Source organism: Hyperoodon ampullatus, assembly GCF_949752795.1.
Source record: "Hyperoodon ampullatus genome assembly, chromosome: 3".
In the NCBI taxonomy this organism is placed as follows: domain Eukaryota; kingdom Metazoa; phylum Chordata; class Mammalia; order Artiodactyla; family Ziphiidae; genus Hyperoodon; species Hyperoodon ampullatus.
In genome coordinates, this window is record NC_136916.1 from 38438397 (window position 1) to 38451544 (window position 13148).

The window sequence follows — 13148 nt, forward strand, 5'->3', positions numbered from 1 at the left end:
CACTGGCTCTTCCTCCCACCCTCACCTGCCATAGCCATCGGTCCGCAGCTCTCTCTGCCCCTCTGTCTTTCTCTCCCCCGCCGGCAGCCGCTCTGGGATCCGCATGTCGGGCCTTAAGCTCACACCATTGCCACACCATTGCCACATTTGCACCTGGGCACAGGTACATCCCACAGACTGCCCCAAACTAAACAGCTTTCCCTAAGAAAGCAGCTTCCCTACTGGACTTCTCTATTTCTGTCAATGATTCTATTCTTCTCTCAACTGCTCAGTAACCTCTGCATTTTCTGTGATTCAGCCCTTCCCGCCAATGCCCAAGGCCATTCCATTATCCACCAACATTTGACTGATTGATTCTATTGATTCTACCTTGAAAGGCATCTGGAATTTGTCCCGTCCTTCCCTTTCCTACCACCACTAGTGGTCGTGGGATCAAGTCCAAACACCTCCTTTCTGGGAATTTGAGACTCCATGTGATCTGACCTCCTCTTTCTCCCCTGAAGACCTGGGGCTCTCTGTTGTAATCAGACAGCTCTTGTTACACCAGATCATGGCATAGGAACCTGGCAAAGAGCTGGCCGGGAAGCAGCTATGGAGACTAGGCCAGTGATGGGGCCAAAGCACACTAGCAAACAAAATCAAGGACACAGTGAACAAAGGGCAGAGAGGGCGGCAGGTCCAAAGGCTACACAAAGAGCACCAAGGAGATGTTTGGGAATTGCAAGAGAGACGGTCAAAGTCCAGCCAAATGAAGATCCTGGAAGTGGGGCGACAGGAGCAGAGGGGTCGTGGGGTCAGGGCACAGCAGTGACAATGAGGAAACATGCCAAGTCGGTGAGGACTCCATCATCTTGTTACAGGCCAGCTGGCTGGGAGGCTAGCAGGACAAGGGGAGAGATGTGGGTGGGTGAAGAGTGCTGGCCCGGAGAGCAAAGTCGGTTTTCTACCGGAAGCACTTGCTTAAAGGATGGATTTCACTGATTCATGCTCACACCAACCTCTCTGTCTTTTCTTCTTTCCAAACCAACTCATCTTCCAGGATCACATAAGACCTCAACATCCAAGCCACCATAGTACCATCTCCCTCTTTCTCTAAACTCCTTTATCATTTACCTGAATTACTCATTCTGACAATCACCTGGGTTCCTACCAAAACTACCTAAAAACATTAGGGTGCTCTGACTCTGTGCAAAGCAGCAGCCATAGAGAATAAAGAAAATTTTAAGATGGTGTCTGTCCTTAAGCCTCTCAGAATACAGAAGAGAGATACACACACGGAAAGATATCATTTACATCCCTGTTGTTAGGTAGGAGCCAAAGGGACAGAAGAAGAGTGAAAGTCAGAGAATGCTGGAAGAACTAGGATGTGGGGAGGCCTTGAGGGACGAAGAGGACTTTGATGTGCAGAGGAGATGGAAATACGAGAAAAAGGGTTCTGTGTGTGTGGGAGGGGACGAGTGTGGTATACACACAGAGAACAGACTGGAAGAGCAGGTTACTAAATATTAACTAACTTTAAAAAATACATATTTATGTATTCACTGAGAAGGGTCATCCTCTATTGAAATGCTAAGGAAGGAAAAGTCTGTACTGTTATGGCTTGGCAGATTTCAAGCTTAAAAAACATACATGGGGAATTCCCTGGTGGTCCAGTGGTTAAGACTTGGCTCTTTCACTGCCGTGGGCCTGGGTTCGATCCCAGGTCAGCGAACTAAGATCCCACAAGCCGTGTAGCGCGGCCAAAAAAATAAAAGAAAAAGAAAAGGAAATAAAAAAACAAAAACAAAAACATGGAGTTTCTCACTTTATATTAATAAGGAATTACTGTTCAAGCTTTTGTTATCTGGCTGAAAACACCAGTTCCAGAGAATTTGGTGCCACATGTCAACAGGAAAGTCAGGTTGGTTGGCAATGGCATTAGTACTCAGTGGAAACATGGAAAAATACACAACCTGCTGCTTCTTGTGGACCTCTCCATTCCCACAAGGCCAGAGACGGTTTGGGATCAACCACTGGACCTCCAGGCTAGGAGGTTTCCCAAATGCTCCGGATTATAGACTCTTAATGTCTACCTCAGAAATTAAGCCCTCCAACTTGACGCCAGGCACCCTTGCTGACCGAGAGTCCTCACTCTATGAGTAGAAACGACATGGGGTGGAGATTTAGGGTGGTTTCCAAGCTGCCACAAGGGCTGACTCATTTCCAGGGCTTGTGGTGACACTGCACCGCAGGCAGCCACCTTGGGCAGAGGAAGTGCTTGCTCTGAGGAGGACAAAGCCCTTGAGAGAGGGCACTGCTCAGCCTGGCAGACAGTTACTTGGGGTGATAACAGGGATGGCATCTCATCCAATCACATGAAACATCAATTCGTCAAGGATTACAGCCTTCTGTATGAGTAAAAGCTTTGCTTCCTAGAATTTCATGGAGGGGTAGATTTCCTTAGAAATCCAGGAGGATGCTTTCCTTGAGTTAACTACCAAGCAGATCCTGATCCTAAAACCCAGTCCCCCCAACAGACTCCATTTGCACAGAAGGTATCCTCGAGGCTGCTGCAGAGAACTGGGGGGTTCCAAAATTGGTCGCTTCACACACCGCTGCTTCAGACAAAGATGAAGTAAAACTGCAGTCAGCTCTTAACCCTCTACACCGCTGGATGGCAACAAGGGCAGTTAGAGTTTAGAAATCATATTTATTAACCCTCTAGAACACACTTTCAAAGTCAAATTGCTGTCTTAATTATACTTTACTAGTAAAGCATATACTGCTTTGTAGTATCGAGTGTACTGTCATAGTGAAGGGAGCCGTGCCGTGGAGCAGGCAGACAAAAGGATTAGTTTGACATCAAAATTGGTAAGCACTAAATTTATAGGATCAGTAGAACATGAGAAACTGATAAAAGTTGGCTACGCTTGGAAATTTTAGAGTTTCTAGAAAATGAGGCCCATTTCCTGCTCCTGGATATTGGACTGATTTTCAGTCAACTACATATTGAGAAGGACCGGAAATGTGGATCTGATCCCAGGCAAATCCTGTACAGTAAATTGGGTTTAGTTAAGTTGTTTAAGCAAAATTAAGGATAATTGGTGGACAAAGATGGTCGCTGGGGCCTAGTCTGGGAAAGACTGAAAGAGAGGGTGACTTGGCAATGGGACCGGCCTTGCACGGAGCAGAGGCCCACTTGCCCATCCATATGTGCTGGGTTTGACACCGTTGTGATGGAATCAGCTGTAGCACATGCTTCTTTTGCCTTTTTGAAGGCATGGTAGAGCCCTGAAGAATAAACTCAGGCATAATGAACAGGGGAATAGGTTGGTCATACGTTTTTGGAAACTGAAATTGACTGCTTTAAGGAGTGCATGGCACATGGGAGATGTGCTGCCTTCCATCTGAACTAAATCAAAGAAATCTTGAATATTCTGGATTTGGAAGCTTTTAGATCTTTCAGCAATTCCTGCAGGAAGGCACAGAGACTCTAACAAGAAGCTACAACCTGTACCAAGGTTAGAGAAAGTGGATGAATTTCTCCACAGGCTCAGCTTGCTCATCTTAATTCAATACAAGAGGCCTCAAAGATGGTAGCACTTTCCTCCTGGCCTCTTGGATAAGTGACCTGCTAGGGCAGAGACAGTACAGGACAGTACAGCAACATCCAAGAGTTAAATTACCTGACCCCTGGCGAACTGAACACCTACCCCTAATGCATACCCCCTTATAAAAACCTCACCATCTGATGGCAGAAGACAGTAATAGAGGGTGGCTAAAGCACCCCCATTTGTCTGGTACTTCCCTGGTTTTAGCAACGAAAGTTCCATATTCTGGGAAACCTATCAGTCCTGGGAAAACCGGGATGTTTGGTCAGCCTAGTAACAGAGGACAGTAGCCAAGGTTTAACAACTCTCAACTTTCTCACCTTGACCACTTTGGTTTGGGCCATGTCATCAGAAACAAGAAATTTTAAGATGAAGTCACCTGAGAACATGTCCTCACTGAGGCTAACCATCAATAATCAGTCTCAACAGAGATGATTTTGAGTCTTTCTTCCTTCAAGAACTCTCTTGCAATGTAAGTTTCCCAAAAATGTGCTTGAAGGTCTGGTGCTTACATAATAAGCCCACCAGGGTGCTACAGATCCACTTATCAATTGTTAATGGTTTACCACAAGCATCTAAGGAAATATTTGCACAGTTCTTAAAATGGGTAAAATCAGGTCAATAGAATTAAGACTCTTGGCAATTAGGAGATTATCCTATAAAAAGGACAAAGCTTTAGTGTTCAGCCAAGGAGGAAAGGATCTAAATCTGATTTGGAATGTCTCTGGGAGCAAGAGGGAATTAAGAATTTAAGCCCAAGATAATCAAATTCTTTTCAACTTTAACTCACTATAAATAAGCAGTGCTGGCTCCAGAATTTCTACCCAGGGGGGCCTAGGGGTGGCAATCTGACTGGAAGGGGATGTGTGAAGCTGCTTTTGCATGGTGTTTTATTTAAGACTGAGAAAACACCAATTGTCTATATCCAAGACCCTTACCCTAGCATCCCCTGTGACGCTGCCACTGCAAATAAACAGTAAAATAAAAAGGAGGCAAGGAAGGAAATGGGAAGGGGAGTGGGAGTTTATATACAGAGTCCTTTGCTCTTAGATTTGGAAAATAATTCCATATACTGCAGTATCAGAGAGATCTGAATTAGTGCTTTTCTGTTGAGTACTTCTAATTATTTAATATGTCCTTGGTACATGAGAACAAAAATAGTGTATCTTGCATGCATATATATATATATATATATATAGTATTTTTATATATAGAATCAGGCTTTTATTTGGGGTACATAAAAGAAAAATGAATATTACTGTTAGGAAGGGAATGTGTATGACTGCAACAGAGAGGGAATTGGTATTGCTTGAGAGAAGAAATAATTAGGAAGCACAGTTGTGCAGAAACCAATAACATTTTTTGTTTTTGTTTTTGTTTTTTGGTTGTGCCGTGTGGCATGCAGGATCTTAGTTCCCCAACCAGGGGTTGAACCTGTACTCCTTGCAGTGGAAGCTTGGAGTCTTAACCACTGGACCGCCAGGGAAGTCCCTAAAAATTTTGTTCACAATGAGAAAGTTTTTTAAAATGACCTTTTAAAAATACCTCCCAACAATAGAGTCTCAGAGAAGTAGGTCTTCAAATGTTCATTAACCAAGACTAACGGAGGACCACTGGCAGGAAACTAAAAATATGGACTAATTATGATGAGAACAACATTTCAATAGGATTCTTGTTTGGAGTTTGTACTCTTGGTGAGTGAGGAGAGAAACAGAAAAAAACCACAGAAGATGAACCCATTACGATCCATGGAAAGGTCATGGGGTTTCTGTCATTCTCTTATCAGTGTCTGAAGCAGCTTCAAAGAGGAAATGCTCAGAAAGGGCACCATGGCATAGGTGAGTCAACTACTATTTTTGACTTGGTGTTGGAATGGGTGTGACCCTCTTCTTCAAGTTTCAGGTATCTCTCAAACTCACAGAGAATAATAACATCCAGTTCTCATTAATACAGGTGGCAGCTGGTTGCAGAAGAAACCCATTACCTTTTTGTCTCTGGGGAAGAAAGGACCCACAAACATGTGGCTGAGGTTTTGATCACACTGCTTCCCTTCTCCAGACCCTGTAGGGACTCACAGATGTCTCTTGCATCCAATAAAAACACCTCAGCTATCCGCTTTTAGGCTTGTCTATTAGCTAAGTGTTCCATCACATTCCTCCTAAATGCCTTCATCTTCAGCTATACCACGACCCATACTGACAGGCCTGCTAATGAGTGAAAAAGTAGAAGCCTGGCTTCCCACAGGGAGTATATACATTTTAATACCAGGCTTCCAGAGATGGGGCACCTGCTTCCTGTCTTCGTTTTCTAACCAGGACCTGGTGATGGAAAATACAAGGGAAGGGCAGAGGCTGCAAACTGCCTTTCTGCATAGACCTGGGGTTGCCCTGACTTAAATTAAGACCAAACAACCAATCTATCTTCTTTCAGAGACAGCATGGTGACTTCCTAATAAACAAAACTTGATCAGAGCCGAAGGTACACCTGATTCCCTGGAGTGCTCCTGAGCAGCACTGATTGCATAAGCTGAAAACAGTGTGGCTTCTTTCGCCTGAGCACGTGGCATTCACCAAAATGGGAACATCCCTCATCTACACCTGTCTATGGAAAACGAGAGACAGAACAGCATTATACTTAAAGATTTGGCATTGCTAGGAATCCTGTTCTGTCTGGTCAAGAGTATGGCTCTTGATTTGGGGGTACATGTACTCCACTGATGAAGAAAAGAGACAGACAGAGATCCCTAAAGAACAAGATGAAAAGTGCTAAATGGACACAGAAGCTACACGCTGGGGAAACACGGGTAGGAAGATGGAAGAGGGCCTCATTCTGGCTGAAGAGGAGTTGGAGGAAGTCAGGCAAAGCTTCTCAGAATTGAAGCTATTTAAAGTTTTTCTTACAGGGTAAGGAGGTATCTTGGTGGAGAGAGAAAGAAGGGATTTGGGGGAGCCAGGGATGAAAACCTAAGGGGCAGGCACGTAACGGGCAATGGGAGAACGCCATGAGTGGTAAGGCGGGCCAGGTAGGCTGGGGTCACACTGTAGCACCCTGGGTGCTGGCCTGTTTGAAGAACCCAACTCAAGTGGTATTGTGACAGAGTGGGGCAGAGGCAGGGAGGTGACTCGGGACACTCCTGTAAAGCACAAGGGAGTGGCAGTTACACAGGTGAATATATATGCAAAAGGCCCTGAGCTGTATACTTAAGGTTTGTGTATTTTAATATATGTAAATGATAGCTCAAAAAAGTACTTAAAAAAAACAAAAGCCCACGGGATCCAGTGTCCCCTTGTCTTAGAGCAAGGGGAGTGGGAATAGTTAGGAGAGGGCAGATACACAAGAGAATCCTTCTCTTTGGGTTCTTGCCCTTACCTTGTAGCCAGGGCTCCCCAACCCCAGGGTCCTTCCCGCAGGAAACTTTTCCAGTGCTTGGTGACAATGCAGTGGTCCTAGACTCAGAGGATGTTAGTGCTGAAAGGGTACTGCAGGAAAGCTACCTGTTTCATTTTATTATTTTTATTTTAATTTTTTTTCTGGCTTAAGTAGCAGAAATTATCTCTCACAATTTTAGAGGCTAGAAGTCCAAGATCAAGGTGTAAGCCAATCTGATTCCTGGTGAGAGCTCTTTTCCTGGCTTGTAGAAGGCCACGTTCTTGCTGTGTCCTTATATGGTAGAGACAGAGCATTGGTATCTCTTCCTTTTCTTACAAGGGCACTAATCCTATCATGAAGGCCCCACCCATATGACCTCATTTAACCCATATTATCTCTTAGAGGTCCATCTCCAAATATCATCACATCAGGAGTCAGGGCCTCAACATATGAATCTGGGCAGGGACACAATTCAGTCCATAGCACAACCCATTTCCCAAGCCACACTGGGATGGTTCAATGTGAGTTAGAATGGGAAAAGAGGTAGTATACACAGCCAGAATAATGGGGTCAATCAGCCCTGCTTTTTTCATGCATTACAGTTAAAGAATTACCATCAGAAACACTCAACCTTTTCTTCATGGCTTAAAACTAGAGATATATGTAAAGCACAGCTCTAGAATGTTCCCCTCTTCATGGCTCTGTGACTTCTAGTCACTGAGTCATTCACCCCTAACAAACAGCTGGGGTATTAGAAGTCTATGTGGTGTCTGCCTCATGTATAAATAAAAAGAATATTGATGCTGTCTTGGGTAGTACTTTCCTATCATAGCTTCATGATGAGAAGTAGCTTTGTAAGACTGTTTCATTTTATACACAAGGAAACCAAGGATCAGAGGGCCTGTCACTTGGTCCAGGGTTCTGCAGCTAGTTTAGAAGAAGACCTCAGTTCGTATCCTAATCTACATTTCAAATCAAGCCTTTATCTCTACACCACTGCTGCCAGTGGCCATTAGGAAATCTGAATGGTTGACATAATTCTGAAGCTGTTAAAAATCAAATATTAGAACATATGTAGCAGCGTGGATAAATGTCCATGGTATGCCAAGTGTTTTGTTTTGTTTTAATTTTTTGACTGCGCCGCAAGGCATGTGGGATCTCAGTTCCCCCACAGGGGACTGAACATGCACCCACTGCATTGGAAGTGCAGACTCTTAATCACTGGACCACCAGGGAAGTTCCCAGGGAACACAAAGTGTTAAAGCAGGTTACCAAATGCTATATATGCCCCTAATTTTGTTGGGGGAAAGTATCTGCAGCAGAAAAAACCCCACAGGGGTGATGACCAAAGTAGTAATGATATGAATCTCTGAGGAGGAGACTTATGATGATTTTTGTATGTTTCACTTTATTCTCCATTTAAAAAAATGAATATGCATTAAATTTTTTATTTGGGAAAAACAGAGATCTGTATCATCATCTACATTTTCTCATAATACTGATTTGAGCTTTTAGTTTGCTTGTTTCACTGAAAGCAAACACTTCTTGAGAACAAAAAAAAGGAATTGCTAGGTAAATATTAATCTGTTGCTAAGTGAACAAGAGACATATCATCCCATCTTAGAAAAGTTTTCTTCCAGACATTAAAAGGTTCACTTCTAATGTATCTTTAGATAGGTGATCTCAAAACAGATTTAAAAGCTGACTTCAGTGCTGAAAGGAGGAAAAAAATCCCTATTCTCCTAACAGGTTTTCGATGTTCACCTTTCACCGACTTTTTTTTCTACACCAGAACAGCAAGAGACTATGTCCTGATTCCGGACATAAGTCTAATAACTGGCCACTTTCAGTCGGGGTTACTGATTAACACCATTAGCTTGTTATAAATCAATTAACTGACATTTCTAGCCTAGATGATTGTTTGTGAAGGCTGCAGACAGGCTGCCTCTGGGAAAAAAATCTTCAAAGTCCCAGGAGAAGCACTTTTACCCATAACAGATATGTTTCCTGCCCTCAGCTTCGAATATATGGAAGGCTGTTACAAACACACCACACAGAGAAAGAACATCAAGGCCACTGGCTTCCGACAGTGATTAAAATAGAAAGAGGGTCATGCAGGAATCGGAAGGCCACTCTGGGGCCAGTCCTGCTAGAGACTCTTGTCGTGGGCTGGCCCCTCACTGCTCTCGGCTTCCTCTCTCTCACCTGTACCCTGAGAAAGATCTCTGTCCCCCTCCCTGTGGATAGGAAGGAAGCCAGCTCTGGGGTCACAGACTTGGGTCCAGTTGCCGCCTCTGCTACTCCTCATTTCCCCATCCTTAAAATGAGAGGAAAAATGAATCCAACCTCAAAGTTGTTAAGAGGATTAAATGGCATAATGCCTATGAGAGATACTCAAAATTTTAAATGCAGTAATGTGGATGAGAGAGTAACAGGAAGACATTTGGTGATGTGCTACGTGAACACAGGATATAGTTTTTCCCAAAATTAAGAGTATAAATAAAAAATAAGAACCTAGTTAAAAGATGGAGGGGAAAAGTGAATCCTTTCGCCCTTTAATAATCATTTGTCACGATCAAGTCAGAGAATGTGGGTGTTTGGCATTTAGCTGTTTTAAGTAATGTTCCAATGTGTTTTAGGAGGGCTGGTCCTGTGCTCAACAGGACAGGTCTTGGAAGTACATAGTTTCTGGGGAATTGTCCTCTCACAGCCACCTTCAAACCATAGCTAAGTCCTAAACATGCATCAGCTCTGCCTATAACCTAAGCTGACCTCCACCGCTCCCTGATTTGGGTTTCACCAGGAAGGAGCGTGGCAACTTGTTAATGAAGTGGGTGGTGGGAGAGGGTGGCCAGAGCCACGAGGTCCAAGGAGACTGTGACCAGGGATGCACTTCCATCCCAGGAGGGAGGGTGGGGGCAATCGCAATAGAGGTCACATAGCGCCAGGACAGTTCCATAGGCTCATCGAGAAAGAGTGCCAGGAAGGGGAAAAAGCAAAGAGAAACTGTTGGACTTATGTCTCTGGGGTATTTTTCAAAGAAAAACAAGAAAAGAGGTTAAAAAAAAAACCCTGCCAAAATCAGCTTTTTTTTTTTTTTAAACACTTTTAACAATTAGTGTGGAATCAAACCTTACGTGATGTTTATCCAGAGCCTGGACAGGAGCAACTTTCCCAGGGCTTCCTCTAATTACTTAGGAACCAATGCTGGGTGGAAATGTGTACTCATCTGCCTATAATCTTGTAGGGCTTTTAATATCTTGGTTTTCAAAAGCTCTCTACAAAGAGAAGACCTGGGAACTGGGTCTAACTGGGTCCCACTCAATCTGAAATCGGGTGCAAATGTTCCTTGCCAGATGAGTGAATTATCTAAATTAAGTATGGAAGAAAAATGCTGGACAATTTTGAAAACATACCGATTCTGTGCACGCTCCTCAGAGAGGAGCGTTTTCAATGCAAACACTGCTTGCTAAGAACACCATGTCCTTGATAATGGTTGTGGAGCCTACTGTAATGTAAAGTCCCTTCAGCAGGGGCGGGTCCAAATTTACTATGATGACATTTATATGGTACATGGCAGTCCACAGGTGTTAGGCAATATGACGGAGTTATAAGTCTCTCTCGACTTGATAGCAACTTTTTGGAGTCATGGCATTATTGTTACAACTACGAGCAAACTGTACACAAACACCCAAAACACCTGCAGCCCACAGCTCACCCGTGGGTAACAGCACATGAAAATGAACTAGACAACCAAAGAGGACAAAGCAAGAGCCCAAACTCTCAGGTGTCTCTGCTGCCCATCTGCTCTTAGAAGGGAATCATTCACCCAACAGAGGCGGTGAGAGGTTATACCGGGATAGAGGGAAGAGCTTCTGCTACTGTCCACTGAGTATTAGAAACTTTGTTAGGTGCTCCGGGGACACGGTTGGGATAAGACGGCTCTCCGAGCAGCATCCATCTGAAAAGGCACAACTGGCAGAATGGACTAAGCTTGAAGAGGCACAAACAAGGTGAAGCAGCAATGATGAGGAAGGAGAAAGGAACTAAGACCCCAGAGAGCAAGGACTGCTTCATGTGAGAGGCTTGTCCCAAGTGCTGCAGGAAGACGGAGTTATTCAGAAGACATCAACAGGGGAAGACTTCAAGAGGCATCTCCTGAAAACAGCACGTGTGATGTGGAATGCAGATACCCTTTGTTTTACAACTACGGTTTCCTCTATCAGAAGCAGTGCTCACCCCTGCCACCCCCAAAACACAGACCTGGGGCTTCTGCAGGGAAATATGGTTCACTTGCAATGAAAACCCTCTCTTTAAGTGGATTCTCTTAGTTAATGCTCAGTATATTTTTCAATAAGGCAGAGGGACAGTACCCAGTGAATGAGTCTGTGCTTTTTTTGCTCATTAATTATTTTGGGTCAGGATGATCTCTCTGTCTTAGAACTGGCAACAGAGCATTTGATAAAGGGCTAGAATATTGTCTAAGCTTTCTGTATCTACCTAAAAATGACAACTGTTTTCTGCAAAGTCCTTGTCATGGATGATGACACCACACCGTGGAGGAAGGGATGTTTCCAGGCAACAAAGATCTGAGGCTGTCTCCTACCCTCTAGGATTCAAATGCCAGGCTCCTATTGAGACGGTGGCTACTTTAACACCAATGATACTAGTTTACATGGATGCCTTGAGGACACATTGTGAGAACGTTCTTCTTTGAACACTGCAAAGACAGATCAGCAGGCGGGTGTACAGGTGGGTTTGAGGTCTACTCACTCTTTGGTCAGAAGAGGACAGGACTTGAGCAGGAAGCATGAGAGCCCCGAGTCCTGGAAGTAGAGTTCAGGCGGGGCCGTGGGGCTCTTCAGGTTCAAACACCGGACGATCACATACAGCACAGCAGCCACTGCGGCCAGCTTCACCCCGTCAAACACGGCCGGGAGCTCGGGGGTCTCCAGCATGGCATTCATCTTGATCTGGGGAGCAGGGGTACAGGCAGGTTTAGAAGCACGTGGGGAGGGGAGGAGCCCACCACACAGAGACAAAGCCAGCGATCACCTGTCACGATCCAGATGTGTCCGCAGAACCCACCCTGGCCGATTCCCATCGGTGCCTTACAAGTGCCAACAGACTGGCAACAACCCAGATCATGAACAGTCCTGAGCACTAATAAACTGGGCTGGGTGGTGTTTCTTTTAATCTAATGAACGTTTATTTCTAGGATGAGCGAATTGGAAAATGCCGAGAATAACGTCCTGTTGAGAGCAGGAGAAAGGAGTCCAGTCGGAGAGGTACAAGGGGGGACCGGGAGGCGAGCTTTGATTTCTGTTACCAGGCAACCTTGAATCTCTCTGCAGACTTAACCTGCACCTGGAGCACCAGCTGCATGTGAGGTGCTGTGTTTACAGTCTCGGACAGAGACGTGAGATGGGACTGCTGTTGCCACCAGGTGAGGCTGTACTGCCTGCTGGCCTCACCTCTGTTTTCAGAGCAGGAAGGGCCTGATTCAGCCACCTGCTCCTTTGGAGGCAGCCCTGGTGCTGGAGCCAAGTTCAGGCTCAGCCCAGGTCACAGTGGTTCTTGCTCCTGGGAGTTGTAGGCAGTGTGAAATGGAACTTGGCCACATTTTTCGCAACCGAAGGCAACTGACTATAGCCGTTAGTCCAAAATTGGGCTAAAAGTGGACCAAATTCAACTGCTAGACCAAAATTAAAAACTAGAGTACGGAAAATGTACATGCATATCTGGCTTTTCATCTTCTCAGGTAGCTTTATTTTGTACACAGAGCACACACACACACACCACTCCAAACATAAAAAACCAAACATCAACAGCAACAAAACTCCATCCTTTTCCTTGCTGCAAGGCAGGAAAACAGAACATCAGCTGTTACCTTAAAAATCAGGGAAACCACAAGCTAACAAAAAGGAGAAAACGGTAACTCTGGCAGCCAAGGTAGCTATGGCAACAGCTTCCCCTGGAATGGTTTCAAGTAGCCTCTGCTAAAAACAGCATGAGAACTCTGGTGGCCAACGGTGCAGACAGAAGAGGCAGGACAAAACAATCTCTCAAAAACGTGTTTGGGGCATAACCGAATGAACTCATTTGAGACCTACAGCCAGGCCAGAGAGGTCTCAGAAGCCCTTTTCTAAAATCGAGGTGATTTTGGCAAATACAGAACACAAACACACT

General features: G+C 44.7%; 1 protein-coding gene across 1 annotated transcript in view; it reads right to left on the reverse strand.

Annotated features, from left to right (window-relative positions):
- ABHD2 (abhydrolase domain containing 2, acylglycerol lipase) overlaps positions 1 to 11926 on the reverse strand; it is a gene marked incomplete at its 5' end in the record, with an annotated part of 69284 nt that extends 57358 nt beyond the window's left edge. The window contains one exon of the mRNA XM_079700265.1: positions 11733 to 11926. Coding sequence (XP_079556391.1) covers positions 11733 to 11926 — 194 coding nt within the window. The remainder of the gene's footprint in view (positions 1 to 11732) is intronic.
- Positions 11927 to 13148: the final 1222 nt, after the last annotated feature.